The following is a 26539-nucleotide window of genomic DNA, read 5'->3' as shown; positions in this document are numbered from 1 at the left end:
ACGCGTTTATGCAAGATGTGGGCTTTCGAATGGGCCGACAGCAGGATGGGCTGCTTTCTGCCAGCCACCCCTTCTTGGAAAATGGAATGTGCTTGCCACTCTCGCTATCGCGCGCTGGGCAATGATTGCGCCGCGTGTCGAGATTTTTCGGCTCCAGTCATGAATCACGTTTCCGAGCCCACTCGGATTTTGGCGCACGTTCAAGATCCCCAGGTGGTCAAAATTAATCCGGAGCCCTCCAATACGGCGCGCCTCATCGCCTGCGTTGCGTCGGCGCGTTAAACACTACAATCAAAATATTTTCGTTCCTCTGGCACCCTGCCCCGTTAAGCTAAAGTGACCGCGCTGTCGCGAATGTCTAGTACGCTGGGTCGCCACTGTCGCGAGCGGCGCTAAGAGCCAACCTCGCGACATGGCCGGAGTTCGGCTACCTGCAATACAATATTACTGCTGCTAGAGGGGTTGGTTATAATTATATAAAAAAATGATCGTGAACGTTAACATAGGACTCACAAGCCCCCCTCGTTTTTTTAATATATCGTGTCAATATTCTGGCGCTCAATTTTCCCAAGAATATATAGCTGTGCATAGCCATCGCAAAGCGACTTGAAACCATCCCGGATGTGCGGGTCCGGCGTGGTACGGGCGTTCTCAGTGTTCTGTGCAAATTTACAGCTTTGTTCGTATTGTTGGCGATTTATATGTCGTGTGAACGAGCATGCATTTGAACGAGCATCCAAGGTCAGACATTGCAGTGCATCTGGCGATACATCGAATTTACTGAAGGAAAAGCATGTCAGTTCGCGCTGTTGAAGTTTCTAGATCATGAACCAACTAAATCGCACCAGAGTCTTGTAAAAGCCATCATATGCGCTCTTCTACCGCCGGTGAACATCCTTTGTGTTCGTGTTGTCTTTGTGCGCTATGATCTTACGGTAAAGAAACTTGCGAAAAGTGATGTTACCGTACCTTGGCAACCCTTTGGAATCAGCAAAATTCACCATGTTCGGATCCCCGCTGCGAGCGACGTTGTTATATATACGCAAGGTAAGCTCATTCTTTCCGAGCGCTCCTGTACATTTCCTTATCAGGGTGGCGAGTTGGGCGAGTTGGTGTACTTGCATCTTGGTCTTACTAGTCCTGTCCACTTCTTTTTTATTGTGTCCCTGTTAGTTCGCGTTGTTCCCCAAGATACATTTCCTTATGACTGACGTTGTGCAGTCCTACCTGAATGGCTATACCCACGACTTGGTTATTTCTTGCTACATAACAGTGTTTTTATGCATGCCATCTCGAGAGCGACCTAGAAGGTATGATTTCACTTCAGCCCTACGAAAATACTGTACGTAAAAGTAACAAATTGAAGGGGGGAGGCTATTGTACCGGCATATATGGTTTTGACATCAAGGAATATTTTACTGCCTTCCGCGCTGCTGTATTGCTTTCGCGTGTGATATATTTGTATGTATCTTAAATTAAAGATCTAACAAAACCTATGAAGGCAAGTGACGAATGAATAAATAGCAGACGCGGGTGCCGCTACAGAACGCAGCAGGAGCCTTGTATTACCACTAGCAAGTTTCATAAAAAAAGAAACATCATGATTAAGGTAAATAAAATGTTTGACGAACAAAGTTGACGAAAATAAAAAAAATGAAGGAGTTCGAATTGAACAAGTGCCTGTAAGACCAATAACAGATGCACGAATAAAATGTTTGATAAAGACAACATTTTTTTCTTTAAACAACACCCATAAAGTTTCCATATCATTGGACTGACAGCATTGGACAAACGACGGAAGGTATGCATCAAGTTCACAATTGAGTAGAACAAACCTGCCTCAATCGTATGCGAAAACTTTTCGTGAACGAGGCCTACTCATTTCTATCGTTTTCCAGTATATTGTCTCGAAGCCAAAGACGACGCAGTTGTCTTCAAAGAAAATAAGTTTATTGGAGCGAATTGTGCCCCCTTAACAACTCAAAGAATGCAGAGGCGGCGAAGCAGCAGTCAACAAAGTGACGTACGCATACGAGCTACGGCGAGTCGAATACCCCGGCGTCTGCTTTGCAGGCTTTTTATCTTTCGGCGCGCGTGGCTCTCGAACCGTCGATTCACATCCAGAACATTGTAGATCCAAGAAGATTATTCTGGGCTGTTCATTTTCGATCGGAATGCTCTCCCTATCAGAACAGACAACACATGCGGCACAGAAAGAAAGAATGGAAACCGCGCTTCCCTTGGCACAGAGATAACACAGACCGCCGCAGCCGGGCGGTAAAAGCAAAAACACAAACCCAATGCATGGTTCGCGGCATTACCGCCCCTCTAAGAGTGCATCGACCCGATGCTAACATAAGCGACAGTCCGAACAAATAAAAATAAAAGTTCGTCATCGTCCGTAGAAAGGTTTTAAGCGAACTACGTGGACGACTTCGGGCCGCGTGTGTCGTCTTGATGTGCCGGAGTCACCATCGGGGAACAATTCATAGGTAACTTGGCCAACACGTCGTAGAATCTTGTAGGGTCCGAAATACCGTCGCAGAAGTTTCTCACTCAGTCCGAGTCGTCGGATGGGAGTCCAAACCCACACACGATCCCCTGGGTGGTACTCGGCGGCTCGGCGTCGGAGGTTGTAGCGGCCGGCATCCACCCGCTGCTGGTCCATTATACGAACTCGAGTGAGCTGCGGGCCTCCTCCGCACGCTGAAGGTATCCTTGGACATCGGTGTTCAGGTCGCCTTCTTCTACGTGCGGCAGCATGGCGTCAAGCACTGTAGTCGGCCGTCTTCCGTAGACAAGCTCGAACGGTGTCATCTGCATGGTTTCTTTAAAAGCCGTGTTGTACGCAAACGTGACATACTCGAGCCCTTCGTCCAAGGTCTTATGTTCAACGTCGACGTTCATGGACAGAATATTCGCAATCGTCTTGTTCAAACGTTCCGTTAGTCCGTTCGTTTGGGGGTGGTATGCCGTCGTTCTTCGGTGATCCGTGTTGCTGTAGCGTAAGATCCTTTGCATGAGCTCCGCAGTAAATGCCGTTCCGTGGTCCGTGATGAGGACTTCAGGGGCTCCATGTCGCAGAACAACTTGTCTTATGAAAAACTTGGCGACTTCTTGTGCAGTCCCCCTGGGAAGAGCGGCGGTCTCCGCGTAGCGCGTCATGTAGTCTGTTGCTACGGCAATCCACTTGTTCTCGGATCGTGATGTAGGGAACGGGCCCAGAAGGTCCATTTCAATCTGTTGGAAGGGCTTTCATGGGACGGCGATCGGCTGCAGAAGTCCGGCGGGTCTCGTCGGTGGCGTCTTTCGTCGCTGGCAGTCATGGCAGCTCCGGACGTAGTGGGTGACATCGGATGCAAGGCCGGGCCAGAAGTACTTCGTCTTGATTTTTCCAATAGTGCGAGCTGTGCCGAGATGTCCGGAAGACGGGTCGTCGTGGCATGCTTCAAAATTTCGTCACGAAGGTCTGTAGGAATGCCAAGAAGATAATCCGTTCTGGTTCCGGGGCTGAAATTCTTCACGAGGACGGAGTTTTTCTGGCTTAATGCAGGTAAGTTCCGTTTGAAGGTCCTAGGAACGGCGACGTTCAGTCCTTCGAGGTTGTCGATCATTACGCGTAACTCGGGGTCGGCACGCTGCTGGGCGGCTAGGTCGCTTTCCGTCACGACTTCGAAGAATGCGCTGTCTTCTTCGGAATGTTGTGGTGGTGGGTCGACGGGGGCGCGAGACAGGCAGCCGGCGTCGGAGTGTTTCCTCCCGGATTTATAGACTACTCTAACGTCGAATTCTTGCAGGCGCAAGCTCCACCTACCAAGACGGCCAGAGGGGTACTTCAAATTGGCGAGCCAACACAGCGCATGGTGGTCTGTCACAACCTTAAAGGGTCTTCCATACACATACGGGCGGAATTTCTAAATGGCCCATATAATCGCGAGGCATTCTTTCTCAGAGGCTGAGTAGTTTAACAGCGTAGCTGTTTAAGCTTTTAGTTCCTTGTGGAGCGTTACCACGTAGTACCACGCCCAACCACGTAGTAGGGGCGAAACGGGGTGTAGTGACGGTCTTTCAAGACGTTTAAGATGACGCTAAAGAGCCGGTTACAGTATATTGAACAAGCAACTGGATCATTGTTGCACAGATCCACGTGGTCTAGATTAGTCAGTTCTTTCCCCAACGGTTCCTGAACGAAGACGTTCTAGCACAGCGATCAGCCGATCCCAATAAACTTCCGAAGCCCACATGGTTAGGAATGCGTGCGGCTTCCCCAAGTGTCTTATCATGGCGAAGACGTCGCGTTTCCTGTCTTTCCAGTACTGAATGGTATTTGGGACTCCGCAAAAAAATGCCAAGTCCCTATTCACCGGCTCTTCGAGAAATTCCTTGTTTTCCAGCTGTAGCTTAGTTATGGCGTGGGTAGTGTCGTTTGCTGGAAACGTCATGGTGCGTTCTACCAAGTTATGCCTCATCACTTTCATAGCCATGTAGAGGACATGGTTTGTCTCTACGCCGCGACGATCGGTACGCCGTATCTCGCTACTAGCCATGGCAAAAGGGGTTGGGTGAAGGGACTTGATCTTACCAGCCTGACCAAAGTAAATTTGGGGGAAGCACAATTCTTCGCCATTATGATCGCAAGGCAGGGAAATCGGAGTCTTACTTTGTCCGGGAGCGATGGCCAAGTAGTGTCATCCGTCGGTCAACCGGATTCCAACGGCGTCGTCGTAAACCATTGCCCTGCTGGCAGAATTCAGGGCATAAGTACGGGGTTGTTCAAGTCTTCCAGGTTTTCACCAGGCCCAATATCCTCGTCGTCGATAGGCCCGGCTTCCTCGGGAATGCGGCCGAGCTCTTCCCATTGAATCTTCACTCCGTAGAAACGGTAGAGAGGTGTCTCCACCAAGTACTCGAGCCAAGCGTAAACATTGTTCTTCGTGACAACTCCGGCTTTGTACACGGGCTTGGCGAGTAGACGACGCTTCAGATGAACGTGGATTGCTGCATCATTGGGAACCTCACGTGGCAGGCTTTTCACAGTCTGTTGCACATCGATCGGCACATTGATCACTTGGCCGCGAATTCCATATTGGCCGGCTCCGTGGGTTAAGCGACGAATGTTCATAAACGGTATGCGGGGCGCAACCATCCGTTCTTCCACGTCGTTTAAGCGAGGCAGGGACGATGGCTTAGGCGGGTATACAAAGCCATTCGTAGTGCTCAATTGCGGTAACTTGCCCTTGAGAAGCGAGTCACTGCAAGTCTTACACACCTTCATCTCGTCGCGGTCGGTAGCGTCGGGAAAGGCTTCACGAAGCACTTGTAAGGCCGAACTCCGCTGTTCATAGTTGCGCACAGAGTTCATGGTTGATAAGTTCACGTCGAACCAAAGTCGGTCAGTTGTGCCCAACTTTGCCCAACTGTGCGACAGCTGCGCCCAAACTCTATTCCAAGAAATTCAAGCTTGAATCGGCCGTTCGCACCCCCCATGTCTCGGCAGGCTTGATGCTGGAAGTTATCGAGCAGTCGCAGGACGGGATCGCTTTGTCGGCGACGTCGAGCATTCAGGCGCCGACTCTCACGTTCGATGGGCTGAAACACGGGATCCTCAACTCGGCGTCGCCTATTCTCAGCCGCAGCTTCAGGGCAGCGTTCTGGACCAGCTCGGCGGCGACGCATCGCTTCTCGCTAGTACGGCGCCCTTCCTGGTGAGCCGCTTCTTCTTCGGGTGTCCGGACTTTCTTAGGTCTCCCCATAACAGCAGCACGGACGCACGAATCGGGGCCATCTGGACTGGAAACGCCCTACATGGTGGCAGCACGTACGCACGTAGCACAGGAAGCGAGAGTTGTGTCGCCGCGCCGGCTGTTCCAAGCTTTTAATCTCCTGTGACGTCACGACTCCGCCCTACGCACGTTGGGTGCAAGGAAGTTACGTGGCTTAGTTATAGCCATGAGGTTAGTTATGGCCAGCGCCCTTAGCAACGATCCGCAACGATGCAGCGCAGATATCACTCCCAATACTTTGCATACCGTAACTAACCTGCGCCACTGGCGTAGTCGGCAGAGCAATTGCCGAAGGTCGATCCCTACGGGTGCTATAGCGTTTTTTTTCTTTCCAAAGTTTGTCCAAGCGCTGAGCAGTCCGACTGCGGCATGGACCACGCTTACGCGTACGTCATGGGTACGATGTGGTAAAGTGGCTCGGGGCTCTAGGTGGTTACAAGGCAACGCGATGCGGTGCACAGCTGGGCTGAGTTTTCTGTTAACGCTCCACAAGGAACTAAAAGCTTAAACAGCTACGCTGTTAAACTACTCAGCCTCTGAGAAAGAATGCCTCGCGATTATATGGGCCATTTAGAAATTCCGCCCGTATGTGTATGGAAGACCCTTTAAGGTTGTGACAGACCACCATGCGCTGTGTTGGCTCGCCAATTTGAAGTACCCCTCTGGCCGTCTTGGTAGGTGGAGCTTGCGCCTGCAAGAATTCGACGTTAGAGTAGTCTATAAATCCGGGAGGAAACACTCCGACGCCGACTTCAAACGGGTAGAGTTCCAGCAACGGGGGAGCCCACATGTACACACCCTACTTTGGTTGAACGAGGATCCCCGCGAAGGGCTTAGTGGAAGCATGCCCGAGACGATCGAAATGATCAAGTCTATAAACTCGCTCCACTTGACTGATCTGAAGCGAAGCCGCACTCAGTCCCACTCGCACACCCAGACTTGCCACACTTGCACCGTTCATGCCTAGTCAAACGACTCGAGTGATCGTTCCCTTCCCACCAACCGAAGACGATGGTGAGCGCTAACGTATCGAGAAGCTATGGCGAGATGCACGCCTGCCTCGAGCATACCACGTTCCACAACATTGACCAGTTCTGGAACCGCTTTGGCGTGCTTAACGAGGACCATTACGTCGACATTTTTCGAGCCGGTGTGAGTCGTCCCTGCGTTTTGTACAAGCGGCTCCCAGAAGAGAAGTGGGTCAACCCATTCAATCCTTGGATTGCCTTAGTCCTCGAATCGAACATGGACATCCAGGTCATTCTCGATCACTATGCCTGTGCAGCTTACGTAGTTGGCTACGTAAACAAGGCCGATCGTGGCATGTCTAACCTGCACAAAGCCGTGAGTGACATGATCGAGGAAAAGGGAGAGATGGGCGACCCAGAGGTGCTCAAGGCGCTCGGCCTCAACATGCTCAAGGCCGTGGAGATGTCTGCTCAAGAAGCCGCGTGGTTTCTCCTCCACCAAGACATGTCTGAGAAGAGCCGCGCTGTGATCTACATACCCACGTGCTTCCCCGAAGAGCGAGTTCGAGTTCGCAAGACCAACAAGGAGCTCGAACACCTACCACCGTCTTCGACTGACGTGTGGCGAGAGAACGTGATCGACGAGTACCAGCGAAGGCCCGAAGAGTTGAAAGACGTTTGCCTGGCCGAGTTTGTGATTGCCTACACTAAGAACCGTGAGGGCCAGTACCAGCTACGCCGAACCGAGTGCGTGATCCGCTAGCGCCACTAGTCGGGACGACGCGCTCAACTACTAAGAAGAGCAAGTCTTGCTGTACGTGCCGTTTCGAAACGAACACTTGGAGATACTAGATAACAATGCATTCGTTAAACTTACACGGAGAAGATGACCGACATAACCAAGCGCCGTGTAGCTGTCGTCGTGTTCGGGAGTCTCGTCAGGATTCGGTCGGGTCGTCGTGATGAGGGCATGTAGTGAATTACGGTCTTCGGCACGCTCTTGCGTCGTTGGAGGGTTTTCATGTTACCGCCAGTGTGCAACTTCACCTCCAGAAGTTGCTGCCTTTAGTTTCCCCGGCGTGGGCTGGGGGACCTTGCACGTGTGAAATCAGCATTGCTACGGTGGTTGGGCAACTGGTATAGGTAGGGTGACGGCGATCAGTTGAAACGGGAGGGTCCACGGCTGGTGTTGGAGAGGTATTCTTCGATCTCCGATGGGAGCTGGCCGAGTCGGGGGCGTGGTGTGTCGACGGAGAATCATCGCAGACCGAGCCTTTTTTAAGGGTAGCGACGGTAGATGTGGTCGGCCTCTCCGCAGTGGTAGCACAGCGGATGATTGTCGGGCGTTCGCCACACGTGAGTCTTCCTTGGGGCGGCGGGTTGCACCGCCGGTGGTCTGCCGGCGACAGAGAACGACGGTACGGAGCCTCGCGACGATAGAGCGCAGGTGGGCGAGGGCGACGGACAGCAGCCGCGTAGGCCATGGCTTTAGGCTCGCGAGGAGCTTCTGGCGTCGTTGAAGTTCCCAACGCTTGCTGCACTTCTTCTCCAATGACGTCGGTAAGGGAAGAGACTTGTGGTTGCGGCGGCGTTGGGAGCAGTTTCAGCAGCTCCTCCCTCACTATTTCGCGGATAGCATCGTGTACGCTATCTGCGGGAATGCGCATGCTCTCGACGCAATTCGTATTGGCCGTGCCAATAGAGCTGCGGTCATACTGCTTAGCGCGCACTTCCAGGGCTTTCTAAATGATGCTGGCTGCGGTCACGAATTCGGCGAGGGTTTTGGGCGGGTTGCGGACAAGTCCAGCAAAGTCCTCTTTCGTCCTCTGCGGACAAGTCCTCTTTCACACCCCTCTTTAAGAAGCGTAGCTAATTTTCTTCCGCCATGCAAGGGTCAGCACACCTGAAGAGCCTCTTCAGCTCTTCGACGAACACAACAACACTTTCGTTAGGTTGTTGTGTCCGCGTCTGCAGCAAGACTTCGGCCCGCACTTTTCGCACAACCGTGGTGAACGTCGTTAAACATTGCGTTCGAAAATCGTTCCAAGCCTCTAGGGAGCTCTCGTGGTTTTCGAACGAGATCCTTGCTGAGTCCTCAAGGTAGAAGAACTATTGCCTGAGTGTCTCCGCGTCGTCCCATCGATTGAACAGCCTGACCCGTTCGACTTGCCCCAACCAGTCTTCGGGGTCCTCCGAAGGGGACCCATGGAATAATGGGGGCTCCCGGTTGCTGAAGAGGGCAGGACTGTGAGCGATGGTCATGGTGCCTGCGTTGGTCCTAGTCACCGGAACGATCGCCGGGTGGCGCTGCACTCTCCCTTCCGCGGGAGTACGTGGTGGCTGCCGTCGCTTCGGCACATCCTTTTTTCGCTGCGCGCGTGCTGCATTTATCGCGCTACGGTGAGTTCCGCCACTTCAAGCCCGCCACTTCAAGCCCCCTTTCAGACTGGCCACAGAGAGCTACTTCCTGCGCGGGACATTGTTCACCGCTGCCTCCCTCTTAGACCCAATTGGGGCACCCCACAGCACCGAGCATGGTCATGATGCCGTCTATTCTTGCGCAGGCTCTACTGCTCTCGTCAGTCGAACGGCTGCGTTTCTCGGAGGCGCCTTCATCCACCACGGCCCCAATTCAACGCTAGCCAAAAATTATGTGGATAACGACTGCCTGATCGCGGTAGATCTAGGCAACTGGAACGACTCACCCTCAAACCCGCCCCTTCTATCCCCCTTTCAGCCTGGCCACGGAGAGCTACTTCCTGCACGGGACACTGTCTACCGCTACTTAAGCTGCCTCCCTCTTAGATCCACTTGGGGCAAGCCACCGCACCGAGTGGGGTAATAACACCGTCTTTGCTTTCGCAGGCTCTACTGCTCTCGTCAGTCGCCTCGACTGCATTTCTCGGAGGCGCCTCCTTCCACCGATTCCCCGGTTTAACGCTATCCGAAAATTATGTGCACAACGCCTGCCTGCTCGCCGTAGACTAAGGCAATGAAGACGACTCAATCTCAAGCCCACCACTTCTAGCCCCCTTTCCGCCTGGCCATGGGGCGCTTCTTCCTTCGCGGGACACTGTCTACCACTGCGTAAGCTGCCTCCCTCTTAGATCCACTTGGGGCACGCCACCGCACCGAGCAAGGTCATGATGCCGTCTATTCTTGCGCAGGCTCTACTGGTCTCGTCAGTCGCCTCGGCTGCGTTTCTCGGAGCCGCCTTCATCCACCCCTGTCCCGGATCAACGCTAGCCGAAAATTATGTGGACAACGTCTGCCTGCTCGCCGTAGATTAAGGCAATAAAGAGGACCCATCCTCAAGCCCGCCACTTCTATCCCCCTTTCCTCCTGGCCACAGAGAGCTACTTACTGCGCGGGACACCGTCTACCGCTATTTAAGCATGGTCACGATGCCGTCTATTCTTGCGCAGGCTCTGCTGCTCTCGTCAGTCGCCTCGGTTGCGTTTCTCGGAGGCGCCTTCATCCACCCCTGCCCAGATACAACGCTTGCTAAAAATTATGTGGACAACGCCTGCCTGCTCGCCGTAGATCCAGGCAATGAAGGCGACTCACCCTCAAACCCGCCACTTCTAGCCCCCTTTCAGCCTGGCCACGGAGAGCCACGGAGGGACATTGTTGACCGCTACTTGAGTTGCCCCCTCTTAGACCCACTAGTGGCACGCCCCCTTACCGAGAGGGGTAATGACGCCGTCTTTGCTTGCGTAGCCTCTGCTGCTCTCGTCAGTCGCCTCGGCTGCGTTTCTCGGAGGCGCCTCTATCTACCCCTTCCCCGGTTAAGATATTATGTGGGTGCAAGAAAAGCCGAGCAAGAGAGATTCGCGAGGCTTACCATATAAGAAAAAAGGGACATGACTGTGTCAGCGAGACGTCGATTGTGCTCGAAGCTCCGCTAGGGGGCCGAGGAATGCTCACGCAATCCACGTCGGCTCAGGCAAAACCTCTTCCCAGACCGTACCTACTGCCTTCAACCGCGTTGAGGGGCATACCATCGAGTCCCCGACAACGTGAGTGTTCGCCCGACACCACTTTTTGGTGATTGCCACCTCAGTTCTTTAAATAATCGGCGCCTGAAGGTTCCACCACGGTGTTCCAAAAGCTAGGCCTACTAGGCCTAGCTTGACCCCGACGTGCTCGCCGCCTCAACCGGCGCGGTCTCTCCACCACGGACGCCCGTCGGAGGCGTCGCCATGGAGAATCTTGTCGAGGGGGTGGATGTGGACCCCGAAGAGTTCAATCACCCTGACTGGAGTGACGTCCGCCGCCGCCAACATTCACTCCAAACAAGCCATCGCCAGGCTGGCCTTCCTTCGACCACCAAGCCTAATGCCGGCAAGGAGCAGCCTTCGCCCTTACGTCATCGACGCCCTGCAGCGAGGGCGCCTCCACTAATCCCTCTGCCCTCCGAGGATGTCAAGACCGTTGTCAGGCCGCACGGTGGTCTCGATGTCTCCGCGCTACCACCCGCTACGATTGTCGACGCAGTGCTGACTCAGGCCAATCTCCCCCTCAGCTACGCGGACCAAATACGACCGCACAGGATCGCCAATTATATCCTGGTGAGCACACCCTCCTCAGAACGCGCAAAAACATACGCGGCGATAACCTCCCTTAAAATCAAGAACCAGGCTTTCCCGGTCTCGGCCCATGTGGCCTCTCCGTCGAACACGGTCACGGGAGTAAAATTTAATATCCCATAGAACGACACCGAAGAGCAAGTCTACAAGAGTATTTGCGAGTTCAACCCTGACCTTCCAATTTTGGACGCTAAAAGACTGAGCACGTCGAACATGGCCCAGATACTTTTCGACGAAGCAAGGGTACCTTTCTGGATACAATATCGCTCAGGGACGTACCGTTGCTGCCCGTTTCGACGAAAAACCGAAGAAAAACCGCTCTTCAGGCCACAGGCCGGACGTCTGCCCCCGCACCAGGTTCCCCCCGTTGCCCCCGGTGCGGCCAAGTGAACGCCACGGAGCAACACCCATGTCACCCCCAAAGCATCGTGTGTGGTGGCGCCCATCTCACCGGCTCAGTGGAGTGCCCCAGTAGATATCAACCCAAGTGCCGTACACCCACCTACGCCCAGATCGCATCGCAGCACCGTTCCCAGTCCGCTACTACCCCACCTGGCCATGGAAAAGGGGACCCCAGACGCCACCCTCCCCGGCCCGGTTCCTCCAGACAAACCGGGCGTGGACCGGACCTGTCCCATCGATCCCAAGCCGGGGCTGCAACCTGGCCACCCCTGGAGAGCGCAGCAGGGACGACCCACCAAGCCAGAAATCTCTTGACGCCTCAGGTGAGCTGCTTAGCGCCGTCCACCCACTGCTCCGGGCCATTCTCCTCTTCTCCCTCGGTCGCATACGCGGATGTGCTCAAGGAGCTTGCGGCCATCAAAGCCGAAATAGTCTCCCTCAAAAAAGAAAATGAAGCTGTCCGCCAGGAGAATCACATGCTCAAAACACATGCTTCCCCCTCGCGTGATGACCCCTCCCCTCGTCCTCTTACTCCCGTTAAACGGAAGGCAGTCTCTGATGGCCCATCCACCCTCCAGGCCGTTCACCAACATGACGCTGCATTGAAAGAGCAGATCGCTCAAGTCGAGGGCAAATGTACTCAAGCCCTTGAGGTGCAACAGACTCAATACATCTGCCTCCACCAGTCCCTCCTCGCCAATATAGGCACTATTCAAGGCACCTTTGAGTCATGGCGTGCGGAAATGCAGTCAACCGTCCGCGAACTATTCGCCGCAGTAAACGCTCTTACTCCCTCTCGGACACCTCTCCCGGATTGCGATGCACTCACCGACGAAATGTAAAACGGATACTCTCCGGGTCTGGCAGTGGAACTGTAGGGGGTATTGTAACAAGCGATGCACCTTACAGACCTTCTTACAGGACCAAGAAACTCCCCCCATTGTAATCACTATTCCGGAAGCAGATACAAAAGTCTCACTTGCTGGCTACAAGGCCTATCAAGGAACCCGCGATCTACCCACTGCCGTTTTGGTGCATCGCAACGTGTCGGCAGAGCGTATACAGTTTGGCAGAATCGCGATCCCTCACGATTTAGTGGTGGTATACCCTCAGCAACGTGGTGACATCAAACTGTAAGTACTAAACCTTTATAGCTCTCCCAGATCAGTCAACCACTCATTCGACCAATTACTCTCCTTGGCAAAACGCGAGGCCGGTCCCCACGCATTCCTTGTCACGGGAGATTTCAATGCGGCACATACCACCTGGGGGTATCATCACAGCACCCGCAAAGGACAGCGCCTCTGGATCAGATACAGACACTCCGCTTTGTGATTAAATCGGATCCGCAGACCCCAACGCGTGTGGGTAACAGCGTTCAGAAGGACTCCTCCCCTGACCTCACGCTCACGTTGAACGCCCCTCAGACAGCCTGGGCCAACCTGACTCACACACTAGGCAGCGATCCTTTCATCCGTAAAAACACGCTGTCCTGAAGCAAACGTTCTCATACTCGTGTCCGCAGGACCCACTTACCGAACTGGGACAAATTCCGAGATGTGCGCCGTGGTCATGATGACCCAGAAATCTCAACGCTAGGTCTCGAGCGCTGGGTCCAGCAAATGGTAGCTGATGTCCGACGAAGCAGTACTCCCCTTGATCCATGCATACCGGCGCAAACGGTCGACCCACACCTACAACATCTTTGGGCAGCGTGCTGCGGCATACAGCGCTGATGGTGGGCGCAAAAACATAAAAGGAAACTTCCGCTTAGGGTAACTCGTCTCGAAGCATAAATTCTCAGATACTCGGCTGAGGTTACCCGTAACCGATGGTTTGAGATCTGTGACGGCATTAAAGGCACCTTAGGCATGAAACGCACCTGGTCCCTCTTAAGGCACCTTCTAGATCCGACGGGCTCTAAGACGGAACAACGCAACCGCCTCGGGGGGTAACGAACAGCTCCTGCGCACAATGAGCACGCATTACATCCCCACCGGTCCCTCGATTCCACTCGCGTCATACCGCGGCTCGCCTAACGAAACACTGGGCGCACCCATCACGGAAGCAGAAGTGAGAAGCGCTCTCCTACTGATTCGGCCAGGATCCGCACCAGGTGCAGATGGCGCGGCCAACAAACTTCTTCGCAACCTAGACGACCCTTCTATTACGGCTCTAACTACTTACTTGAATTATTACTGGACTCGAGGCACCCTTCCCCCAGCATGGAAACATGCCTCCATAACATTGATTCCTAAGCCAGGCAAACGTCTTACTATCGAACACCTTCGACCCATATCTCTCACGTCGTGTATGAGCAAGGTGCTAGAACATGTAATCCTTAAAAGAAACGCTCACATCACGAGCACGGAGGCCGTTTCCCCCCCAGGCCTAGGGTTTATACCTAAACTGTCCACCCAGGATGTCCTCCTGCAGCTACACCAAGTGATAATTTGCCAACCACCTAAACGTGACGCAGCGACGACCCTTGCGCTTGATTTGACAAAAGCATTCGACAAAGTCTCCCATAGTGCAATCATCAGAGGCCTAGAGTGTATCCACCCAGGAGAGCGCACTTACAACTACGTACGCGATTTTCTCACCGCACGCAACGCCGCACTCCAGGTAGGCGAGCTCCATTCTGATCGCATCCCACTTCCTTCCATAGGTACACCCCAGGGTTCAAGATTGTCCCCTCTTTTGTTCAATTTGGCAATCCTGAACATCCCCAAAAAGTTAGATTCGGTACCTGGCCTCCGATACAGTCTATATGCCGACGACATAACGATGTGGGTACCTGGAGGCAGCGATGCTCAGATAGAAACCATCCTTCAACAGGGTGCCCTTATCGTGGAGACAGAGGCGCAACTCGCTGGGTTATCCTGTTCTCCAGAAACATTTGCCCTGCTCATTCTCCCTGCCCGGTCTTGTCGTGATTTGCCGAACATACAAGTTTCCCTCGGCAACCGAATAATCCCAGACGTGCCAACCCTTAAGGTGCTAGGCCTAATTACACAACGCAATCGAGGTAACGCTAAATTCCTATCCCTAGTTAACTCTCAAGTAACCAAACAATTGGCCTTATTCGACAAATCGCTAGCCGTCACCACGGGCTCAAGGAGAGAGAACGAATCCGTCTAGTTCAGGCTTTCATCATCAGTCGGATCACGTACTCTCTCCCCTACCTTAAGCTTATCACCTCCGACACAGACAAAATTGACTGCCTCATCCGAAAGGCATACAAGGCAACATTACAAATCCCCCTCTACTCGTCCACTGCCAGACTCGCCTCGTTGGGAGTATGCAATACTGCCCACGAGCTACTAGAGGCCCATCGTATTAATCAGTTACGCCGCCTCTCTACCACATACACAGGCCGGCACATTCTTTACCGCTTACGAATTGGCATCCCGACAATGGTAGATAACGAAGCTTCGTTCCCTCGAGACATCCGAGACTGCCTCTGCATGCGTCCACTCCCGCGCAACATGCACCCAGTGCATCACGCGGAGCGCAGGTGCCAGCGCGCCCGTGCCCTTTCAGATAAATACCCCATCTCCCCCACCACCATGTATGTAGACGCCGCGGAGTGACGACAGGCGGAAGGATTTGCTCTCGCAGTGGTCACTCACCCCAACTTTCCCCCAGTCACTTCCCTTACCGTAGGGACACCGTACCCCGCAACGGCGGAAGAGGCGGCAATAGCCCTGGCCCTTATCACTAGGCCGGAACCACACATTATAATCACCGATTCGAAGACGGCCTTTCAAAACTTCATTCGCGGTAGTATTTCGGCTACGGCACTAAAATTATCCTCCAAAATCCCCCTCATCAACCAGTCGACATCGTCTGGACTCCGGCCCACACTGGGGTGGGAGGCAAAGAAGCGGACCACAAAGCACCACGAGAACTCACCAGCCGTGCTGGGTTACTCCTACTCCCTACCGTGGTGCTCGATCGGCCCGCGATCGACTGCTCTCGTACCAATACGTCACGGATCATTATCGCCTCTCCCGCCACCGCTATCCCCCTGCCCACACCTCCCTCACCAACGATCAGGAGCGCCTAACTCCCTCGCAAGTCGGTCCCTCCTCCACAAGATCTATCCCTCTGAGTTCCGTTCACCCAACTGTCCCCTCTGTTACTCCCTGGACACTCTAACCCACGCCATGTGGGCCTTCCCTCTTAACCCACTACCCCCCATCTCCAGCTCGAGCAGTGGGAGGTCGCGCTGGGCAGCTCGCAACCGCAGGTGCAGCTACTTCTAGTTGACCAAGCTGCCACCGTCACCGCCAGCCTTCGGCCGGCAGCCACCACGCGTTCCTAGCCAACTTGCTTGAGAAATAAAGTGATTTCTCTCTCTCTCTATTGTGCACTACGACAGTGAGATATTGTTTATCGAAGAGCGTGTCTGATAATGCTCACCACATGTTGTTGATATGTTATGTTTTGCGTTTGTTTTTGGGTTTTGTGCGTGCGCAATTATAGGCCCGTATGTGTATTTATGTGTGTTTCTGCGTCGAATAAACTTCAGTTGCAAGTCTGCGCCTGTCTTAGTGTACCTCTCTCTGTGTAGCGTCTTCCTTAGTGCAGTTAACCATTGCTAATCGTAGTAGAGAGGGCACATAGAGGACCAGTCCTGGCAGGCACACGTTGAAAACCAAGCAACCGGGGACAACAGTAGGAGCCGGGATTCCTGAAATGAACAAGTGACGTGAGCGGGCTGCCAGCCCTTTCTTTCCTGGATCGTTCCCTAGTTGTGGTCAAAATAAATAAATACAGAAATAAATATTCAAATGATAAATAAATAAATAAGTAAATAAATAAATCCACCTACATGCCTATTATCTATCTATCCATCCATCCATCCATCCATCCATCCATCTATCCGTCCATCCATCCATCCATCCATCCATCCATCCATCCATCCATCCATCCATCCATCCATCCATCCATCCATCCATCCATCCATCCATCCATCCATCCATCCATCCATCTATCTATCTATCTATCTATCTGTATGTCTGTCTGTCTGTCCATCCATCCATCCATCTGTCCGTCCGTCCGTCCGTCCGTCCGCCCTTCCATCCATCCATCCATCCATCCATCCATCCATCCATCCATCCATCCATCCATCCATCCATCCATCCATCCATCTGTAGGCGCCGATGTGGTCATGCGGCATTTATTTACAGAGGAGGATTCGGTGGCAGAAGCCCCGCGAGTCGGGGAGCGCCGGTGCAATTTGGCCGAGCAGCGCAGAAGACAAGGGTGTTCTTTTTGTGTCGCGTGGCTCGTCGTGCCTGTCGAGGCCACGTGCAGGTGACGCTGGCACAGCGGTCCATGGTAATGATAGTGGCCGCTAGACGGCTCCCCCCGTAGCGCGGAGTGCGGCAAGATGAAAACAAAAACAAGAGTAGCTAGCAGGGTAAGGAATGTACAGGGTGCAGAGTCAAGGGTGCACAGGGTGCACAATCAGTCCAAGTCAAAGGGATCAGGTATATTCAAGTGGTCATGCTCAGTTCATAAAGAGATTCCCGTAACAGTCCAGGTTATCGTAATGAGAAAGTCCGGAGGGCATTGCCGCTTCCGGCGGCCTGGGCAGAGATTTGAGTAGCGGATGAATTTGAGCACAATTCGGCTGGTCCGCTTCCAGGCTACCGCGAATCTCCACATTAACACAGGTGATGGGACGGGTCTGGTAGGGCGGGCGCAGTAAGGTAAGCGTCCCACGACGTTAGTGTGCACATGTAGTAGCAGCACGCTTGATCCGTCGAAGTTGAGGTGGGGAGGATACAGTCGGGCGAAGCATAGACAGGCATGCTTTACGCGGAACCGGGAGGCGACGCTGATGATGACTGCGGCGTTTGCGTGTTGCGGAAGTCGAAAGCAGGTTTGGATGAGCGTGACAACTACGATGGATCCAGGGCACGCATGTCCGTCGTTTGCATCGCCGAAGCAGGAGGTTGACGTAAAATTCTTTCTGTTGTGCCAGCGCAGAAGACCGCCTTCGTGGTCGGCGCTTGCGACGTCGGCGGCGACGTTTAAGCTCGACGGCGGAAATGACTGCTTGCAGGGGTGTCTTCAAGTCAGGAGAGGGTACGTTTAAGTGCGAATGCACTTTATAAGCCACCCTGAATTCCGGTGACCGCCGTCCGTCCACATAGCAACAGCTGTGGGTGCGCGCGCTCCTCGTCTTCCTTGGCAACGGGGGGAGATGGGCGCGCGCTGCCTGGCCGCTGACATGGCACATACCCACGTGGGGGATTGGCCAGGAATCTCCTCGTCTTCCTTGGCAACGGGGGGAGATGGGCGCGCGCTGCCTGGCTGCTGACATGGCACATACCCACGTGGGGGATTGGCCAGGACTCGGGCGTGAGAAGGGCTAATGCACCCGCTTAAAGGAGTACTGACACGAAATTTCAAAGCTGAGATCCGCTCTAGCAATCAAGTACAACGACAACACAAATAGGTGTCTGTGAATAAATGCATCTTTCTTTCTTTGTAGTTGTGTGTGTGTGTGAACTCTCTTACGCGAACATTACCGAACCACGCAAATTCAACTCATGCATTCGCACTTTCACATTCTTCCCCTCGGGGAAATGCGGGGAAATTTTTTTTCGTTAGATGGACCTTGCTGCTGATCCATTGGACGCGCAGGACTTGTGTCTCGCAAACTCTGCGTCCACTCAGCCATGCTGGCCATGGTAAAACTGCACTGTAGTGTCGTCTGGCTGGGGTTGGCCGCGTGGGTCAGTAGGTTGTGGGTGACACCGTCCTTCCCATCGGTGTTCTGGTAACGGAAGGTTGTACGGGGCTGTGGGAGCTCGTCGGAGGATGCGCTTTCCTCGGGGTTGGTTTCGAGCAACACAGTGTGCGTCTCGTGCGTGATTCTCGACGACTGCAGTGGAGGGGTAGAGGACACGTCAGCCTCATCACAGATGGTCGAGATGCGTAGTGATGCAGCGCCTTCGGCCAACGTCTCCTGTTATGAGGACGAACACGGCGTGTTGGGTGCATGAACTGCGCTTACGGCCACAGAAACCGCTTGTATAAAGGGTGGTAAAGGCGGTGTGTTCAGGCACCAGCCCGGTGCTTGCGTAAAGCAGGCAGGCAAACTAGACACAGTGGGCAACCGACTGCTGGGGTGTGAGGCGCAGTCGTTCATCGTTGCCGCTGAGCTGCCGTCCGCTGGGCATAGCGTGGTCGTAGTAGTAGTGTCATCACAGGGCGGTACCGCCGACGCCAGAGTTCTGGTGTTAGGAACAAGGTTCCCGACAGTGTTGTGCAAGGCCGGGTGGCTGGCGTGGGTTGTTTGATGTACCGACCGTAGCCCGTCAAAAGGACGGTCCTGAGCTCATCGTAGGCCTGGGCTCCAGGCTCCGGCAATCTGGAGGCTAAGCTTGATGGTAGGAGCTCGTACATCAGTGAGTAACGGTCCTCCTGGGTTGTGACGTGGTAAAGATCGAAAAACCACTCCATCTGCATAAGCCACACTTCGGGGTTCTTGGGGTAGAACGGTGGGCGAGGTGGCAAGGCCGTTGTATTGAGTGGCATGGGGGAATCGCCAGGAGTCGAGTGCCTAGGCGCAGCCCGATTGGAGTGGCCGAACGTGGATAACTGACGTTCAGCGAAGCCGGGTGCAACGTTGCTTCGCTCTCGTGTCAAAAATTCATTAAGGCACGAGGGCAGCTGCAAGCTGGGCGGCGCAGTTCCGGCTCCATCGTGCGTTCTTGCGTGCGCGGACACCATGGACGTGGGCGAAGCAGCGTCCTTGTGGTGGGAATGACTCGAGCCGAGGCTCGCCATCACGTAAGCCTGTAGTGTGTCGTAGGGCCGCTCACCGTGTTTAAGCGGCTCACAACGTAGGTCGGCCGGAAGCAGGGCGGTGTGATGCGGTAGCGCTCGGTCTGTGAGTGGATGCGGCGGATGAAGAAGTGCGCTTCCATTTTTAAGAAACAGGCTTGGGGGTAGGGTCGCTCGAAGGCCGGGTAGGGCGGCAGCGGGCAAGCGGAATGGGACGCCATACGGCCGACGTCCGGGTCACCAATTAATATAGGCCCGATGTGGTCGTGCGGCTGACCCTACATTTATTTACAGAGGAGGATTCCGCGGCAGAAGAAGCCCCGCGCGTCGGGGAGAGCCGGTGCAATGCGGCCTAGCAGCGCAGAAGCCAGGCTGTTCTTTTTGTGTCGCGTGGCTCGTCGTGCCTGTCGAGGCCACGCGCTGGTGACGCTGGCACAGTGGCCTATGGTGATGATACTGGCCGCTACACGTCCATCCATCCATCCATCCATCCATCCATCCATCCATCCATCCATCCATCCATCCATCCATCCATCCATCCATCTATCCATCCATCCATCCATCCATCCATCCATCCATCCATCCATCCATCCATCCATCCATCCATCCATCCATCCATCCATCCATCCATCCATCCATCCATCCATTCATCCATCCATCATCAATCTATCTATCTATCTATCTATCTATCTATCTATCTATCTATCTATCTATCTATCTATCTATCTATCTATCTATCTATCTATCTATCTATCTATCTATCTATCTATCTATCTATCTATCTATCTATCTATCTATCTATCTATCTATCTATCTATCTATCTATCTATCTATCTATCTATCTATCTATCTATCTATCTATCTATCTATCTATCTATCTATCTATCTATCTATCTATCTATCTATCTATCTATCTATCTATCTATCATGTGTCGCATGCACATTCATTGATGGGCATGCGACATGATGACTCGTTGATGACTTTCTACACCATCTTCCCACCGGTCAGGAATAAGAAACTCTGAGGCGAACGCACCTGTTTTATTAACGAGATAGCGTTATTAGGCTGATTTATCGGTCTTTCCGTGCCTGCTAACCGTCTGCTATCAGCCGTGCTCATTAAGCGTCAACGGTAGTAGGTCACCACTGCCCCATTTTAGCCCCATTTTAGCCCCAAAAATTAGCCCCATCTTCCCGAAGGGAACGGTGAGAAGATGCGGAGCATCTCGGGGTTCCGTTGTGTTTCCGTTGTATTGTTTGTGGGGTGGTGCTGACGCTTGCTTGCGCCAACCCACTAACTGACGGGACTGTTGCTTCCATCACACTTCATCGGAAGAACGGAGTGAAGTAGAGTCAACCGCAGCAAGCGCCGAGCATGTGCCGCGAAAGCAGAAGCGAGAACGCGGGACAAGCGAAAGCGAAGTGCACGCAGCTGGTACGAGAGAAGAAGTGGCGGGAGTATCGCGCAGCTGTGGGAGAGAGGGAAGGAGGAGAGTTGCGCATGCGCAGAGTGAGTGCGGACGCCGACGCGGGACGTGCCCATACTATAACATGCTCCGCATCTAAAATACAACTGTGGTAGCCAGATACGAGGGTTCACCCAAAGCGGCAGTACCGAGCAGTGCCAACTATTTTGTGGAAAGGAGGACTGTGATACTAGGGCCGAGACCAAAGAAAAGATACCCGATTCGAGCAGGCGCCACGCCTGCATAGTGAAGTTCGTTCTACCCACCCTGGTAGTCGCATGCTCGGCCCTAACGGTCGCTAGTTGTGCCCGCAACTTACGCCACCACCAAAGCGCCTCTCCAACCTATACTAATACTGGCGCTAACATTGTGCCATCTAAATAAAAATACGTGCGAAAGAATAAACGCTAATTCCCTTGAAAACCCAGATTAGCTACATAAACCAAATAAAATGTGTCGCAATAAAAACGTAAAACCGAGCACATCTCTTCCTGTCCGGGAATTTTTAGATTATATTTCGAATTTTTCGGGGCCAACAATGCCGCAAGCGCTATCCGGTAAAAGATGAATAACACCACGACGACAATTTACACAACACAAAAATACGTGAGCATGTGATCTGAGAAAACGGTCACGTAAGAGTAATTGGCATGGCCATACAGGGAAGCCGGAGAGCCGATAACGCAGGCGCAAAAATACAGGGAATATTTGGACATTAGGCGTACATTGTAAAATGCCGATACACTGGACAGCAGGAATAAGAGAACAAAGGAAAAAATTTACGCAGTGAAAACAACTCAAATGTCAATCAGCCTGCGGTAGACGAAACTTACCCGCACAGAAAAAAGCTAATAAGGACCATTATCACAACAGCATATAGCGCTGCCCGGCACGCCTGCACCTCAATTTTAAAAATCACCGCACAGGTCCTCAATTGTCTTGCAATAACTTTGAATATATCTGACAGCCCACTATCCCAGCATAAAAGGTGCCCCTGGAACAAATTGGGACCGGCCATCTTATGGAATATATGACGCACTTACAGAGAGAAAAGGGCTGGGTGTTATGATGGATAGGTCATCAATCCTGTGGCTATGCGTTAAAGCCCTCCTACTACCATACAAAAACACCGACCCACAGACCTACACAAGAACAGGCGAAAATTCAATCAAATTGCTTCAAGGAAAGCTCCAAAAGTAGGAAAAGAGAGTCTTGAATTCACAGCGCGAACACGAAACAAAGACTATCGGGAGAGCCCGACACACAGGCGCTGACTAACAACTCGTGCTCTCCCTGTCTTTGTGTGTGTCGTGCTCTTCTTATCGTCCTTGTTTCATGTTTGCGCTCTGAATTCAAGATTATGGAACACCAACTCGCCCAAGCATAAACTATGAAAACGTAGTATACGCCGACGCCGGGATGTTTGAAAGGGCGGAGGCAAGAATTGTCGTAGTGTACTCCACTGTCAATCGCTGTGAGTTCATTCACCTACACACACAGGAAAGCAAAAGAGGAAATCGTGTATACAATCACCTTAATGGAACTCAGCCTAAACATCGATACATACACTTAAAAAGCCGTTAGTCTCTTGGATGCAGGCATAGTACATAAATAATTGAGGAGGATTCTTAAATTCACAAAGATGAAAGTAGACGTCACATTACAACCAGGATGTGGCGAACTGGATGCGAACAATGCACCCGACACAGCTTCACGCAAACTCGCATACCGTGTTGCAGGTTGACGACGACTAACAAACTTCTTTCCCACAAAATGATAGGAACATCTCCTCATCCTAAGCCAGTTAACACCGTCCTTCTCCGTGCCACACAAGGATCAATGCGCCGAATGTCTGCGAACAAGGCGCGCGATACAATCCAATACACATATCCAAAATCTAGATAGGCGAGGATGTTAGGTACAAAACCTGCGACATTAACCTTAAACTGTGCTAAATACGAGGGAACACCCACTCTCTTTACGCGACGTGATCGTACTCAAAGATATTGCCACGGTTCACATATAGCGGGCAATGTCATATACTGCGTGGGCTCAGGCAGGAGGCGACGAAGACGACGAAGTGGCTCTGTCCTTGTGCGCGCTATCTAGTATCTGTTTTTACTTCAGTATGTCAAAATTGCCAACATCACTTCCCTCACACTCCACAGCTCTATTTTACCCTTAGTTTGAATTCTTGACCAGTTTCCCCAATCTGACTTGTCCGATCCCCCAGAGTGGGTACGCGCCACTGATTTTTGGTTCCAACCAACCAATAATGGCCGCCATGTTCATTCTGCAAATAGATCGCTTCACCTCATCCCATCCTTCGTCCCCCATCCTTTAATCCTTTAATCCCCATCCTAGCCTGCTCATCGCATCGTTTCGGCCTGGGCGAAACCGTCGAGGGAACGTGGGCCGTTTCGGGCAGCCCCAGCCCACTGCGAGCAGCGTTCGACGACGTCCCCCGTTCCGTCACCCCAGTCCAATAGTACCCGATCAAGACCAGCCGTTACAAGCCGAGACCAGACCAACTGAAGATGTCGTGTTCCCAGCCCTCTCGTCCGACGTGGTTCCAGTTCTTCAGATGGCCCGCTTCTGGCTTCAAGACATCGCTGTTGCGGGGCCAGGCATCATCACATGCGTTACCATCGGTGGCGGCAGGCACATCTTTACTGTCTGTTTTCATCGCATTGCCCATCCGCATCGCAATCTTCACCTCGCTGCAGCTTCGACCGGGACGCTCACCCTCAACCAGGCGGTGATGTCACGGGACGCATATAGACGGCCAATGTCCCATAATGCGTGGACTCAGGCAGGATACGGCGAAGACGACGAAGTGGCTGTGTCCTTGCGGCGCTATCTTATGGCCGCCATGTTGATTCTGTAAATAGATCGCTTCACCCCATCCCATCGTTCGTCTCAGCTGTGTTCTGCTGCCACGTAACAATGTTCTCAGGGGTGAACAAATTCCATTAAATCTCACTGAATATAGCTCGAACTCTCTCTCTTTGTCTCTCCCTTTCTCTCATTCTGTGTGCATGTTAAACAAACCAAGACATTCGGTTAGCCCACGACACTAAATAATAAATACGGTGAGACGTTGACGCTGTCACCTTCTTGCTCAAACTGACCAACACAGCGCATCCGCAACCTTTCGGGCCGACATATTAAGCTACACAAGCGGAAATGTCGTCTGCCTTTTCTATGCCGCAGTGATTGTTGCAGCTAGTCAATCTATGGTCGCCTAACTGCAATTCTGGGGAAGCAATAGTGATAAATGCACGGCGTCAATCCGAAAAACTCCCTCAACGCTGAAGTAACGCTACCGCGTCATACATCTTAAGACCTAAACATAGATGTCATCTGCAACTTTTTGTTTCAACAATACAAGTACGCGCAGCGCGACTTGATATTCGACCCGTGAAAATCCACCATCCTCTTCAGCAGCAATATCTTTTTAAACGTATGTAAATATATCCATGTTCTTAGACCAAACACAAATTTAGTTATATGTCTCAAAAGCCCTCCCATGAAGCCCTAGCTTGTGCCCGGCAGAGGACACCCGTCGGCTCCGGGTGTCCTCTGCCATTTTTTGTTATGCGCTACATGAAGTCATGGCCTGCACTTGATATCGTGGGAGAGGAACTGGAGATCTTTACCCAGAACGTCCACCAGGGTATTCGGTTCAGAACACCAACTATTACAAGGCGCTGACAACGGTGATAAGAAGTTCGCAACAAGGTCGGCCGCAAGCCGATACATCGATGTCAGCCCGACCAACATCCCCAGTTACTGTTTCTTCTTCATCGTTAGCCAGTTTATCCAGTACCGTAGCGTCACAATATCTGCACTTATGTGCAAAGGATGTACGAGAACATACTGGGCTTACCGTGAATGCGAGGAAGAGCTCGTCGAAAAGGCGGCCGCGCGAAGTTAATTTGCGTCGACAGGAAACCGTCGTAGGTGCACGAGAAAGGCCCTCGTTGTGTGAGTGCGCATTCCAAGAAGCGAAGATGCGTTTTGATGACTGGCAGGGTGGGGGGGGGGGCAATAAACTTTAATCTATATTGCCTTCGCCCTTATCTCTTCTGCGGGCACTAATTATCAGCACAAAATTGTATGGAAGTTAGCGGAGAGTACGTCATTCAATGCCGCGTTGCACAACAGGGCCCTGATTGCAGGCTCTTAGTTCCCGGGAGATCTGTTGATGTAGGCGCGCACACGAGAGAATTGCGGCGCCACGTGCATGCGTTGCTGAGGGTAAAGCATCCCAGCACCCGGAGAAACGCTCTGAGCTGTTCTGGGTGCATATATTGTCTAGACTCAAGAGAATTGAGAAGCAAACTCACATCGGCGCCGGGCAGCTAAACAAATCTAAACATTATTTTCGGAGAGTCCACAAATTTTCGCTGGTCAAGAATTCAACGCAAAATTAACAAGACCACTCTTAAAAATTGAGCAAAGGTTCTACAGTTTTGAAAGTGGTAATCACAGCCATTGTTCCCCCGTTCGACTTATACGGGCGTATCGGCGAACGAAAGAAATTTTTCCGTTCGACGCACTTTCCTGCAAGTGGTTTGAATTTATCTAATATCAATGCACGTTTGTTTCTGCAAAAAGTTACTCCGGACAATACGGCAAAATTAGTGAGACTCACTACAAATGCCTTAGACGTCATTGGGGATAAAGACTTGCGATAACCACCCGACAAACAACAGAGAAACAACATACTGGTACGGTGATTTTCTCTATACAGTCAGATAAAGTTTCACACCCGCAGGCATTTTTCATCTTTAAGGCATAAACCATCTTTAAGGCATAGAATAGGATAGTTGATGATAACAAGGCGGCGGCTCGCACGGTCACGGGAATAGGTCGCTTCTTGCGCTCTTGACATTGAGTCCTGTTCAACCCCAGGGAACAGGCGTCTGGCTGTTTTGCTTTTTTTTTCGTCGCCTTCCTCAACATTTTGGCACCGTGAAACCCCGGGGCAAGGGATCTCGAGAGGCGAGCCACACTGAGCCAATTTGGCCTCTCTTCGGCCGCCCTCTCACCTCTTGGGAGCAAGAATGAAGCCGCAGATGGAAGACGCCGATTCGTGAAACACCGGAGCAGCCTAAGAAGAAGACGGAACAAGCCGAGCCTTAGGAGATACATGCACGATGAAAGTGCTATTTCCGCGCACTCAGTGACAAGCTCACGCGCGGGCACACTTGAAAATAGGGTTTATTCACCCAAGAAAAACACGGCTTTTTCGACTGGCTAAAGCGAGGTCCCGAATCGTCTCTCCGTGCATTGTCCATTGCCCCGCGGAGTGGGGGGCGGCGCCGGTGAGGGAAAGGGCCCCTTCGCGGGGGACACTAATCGGCGCGCTGTCGGGAGCCGCCGAGAGAGAACTGCGTTTCTGCTGAGGAGCACGAACAGAACATTTCTTCCTCCCTTAGAAGAGCGCCTGGTAGCGGTCAGGGGGGTGTTGCTGCCGTGAGGATTTGCGTTGGTCGACGGCCTGGGGTTGCAACGAAGGC

General features: G+C 52.6%; 1 protein-coding gene across 4 annotated transcripts in view; it reads right to left on the bottom strand.

Moving 5' to 3' along the window:
• LOC144168754 (organic cation transporter protein-like) overlaps window positions 1–26186 on the bottom strand; it is a 184926-nt gene extending 158740 nt beyond the window's left edge. For 3 of the 4 annotated variants that reach the window (XM_077697713.1, XM_077697715.1, XM_077697716.1), the window contains exons 1-2: window positions 26069–26186; window positions 24904–25041 (exon numbers count right to left, since the gene is read on the bottom strand). In XM_077697713.1, the coding sequence (XP_077553839.1) occupies window positions 24904–25041; window positions 26069–26171 (241 nt within the window). In that variant the 5' untranslated portion in view covers window positions 26172–26186. Of the gene's footprint in view, window positions 1–24903; window positions 25042–26068 lie in introns of those variants that run through there. The other variant, XM_077697714.1, reaches the window with a different exon arrangement.
• Window positions 26187–26539: the final 353 nt, after the last annotated feature.

Source organism: Haemaphysalis longicornis, unplaced genomic scaffold, assembly GCF_048455015.1.
Source record: "Haemaphysalis longicornis isolate Haplotype H1 unplaced genomic scaffold, Haemaphysalis longicornis Haplotype H1 scaffold_2, whole genome shotgun sequence".
NCBI classification, from domain to species: Eukaryota; Metazoa; Arthropoda; class Arachnida; order Ixodida; family Ixodidae; genus Haemaphysalis; species Haemaphysalis longicornis.
The sequence above is the reverse complement of the archived record's forward strand: the minus strand, read 5'-3'. Positions and strand labels throughout refer to the sequence as shown.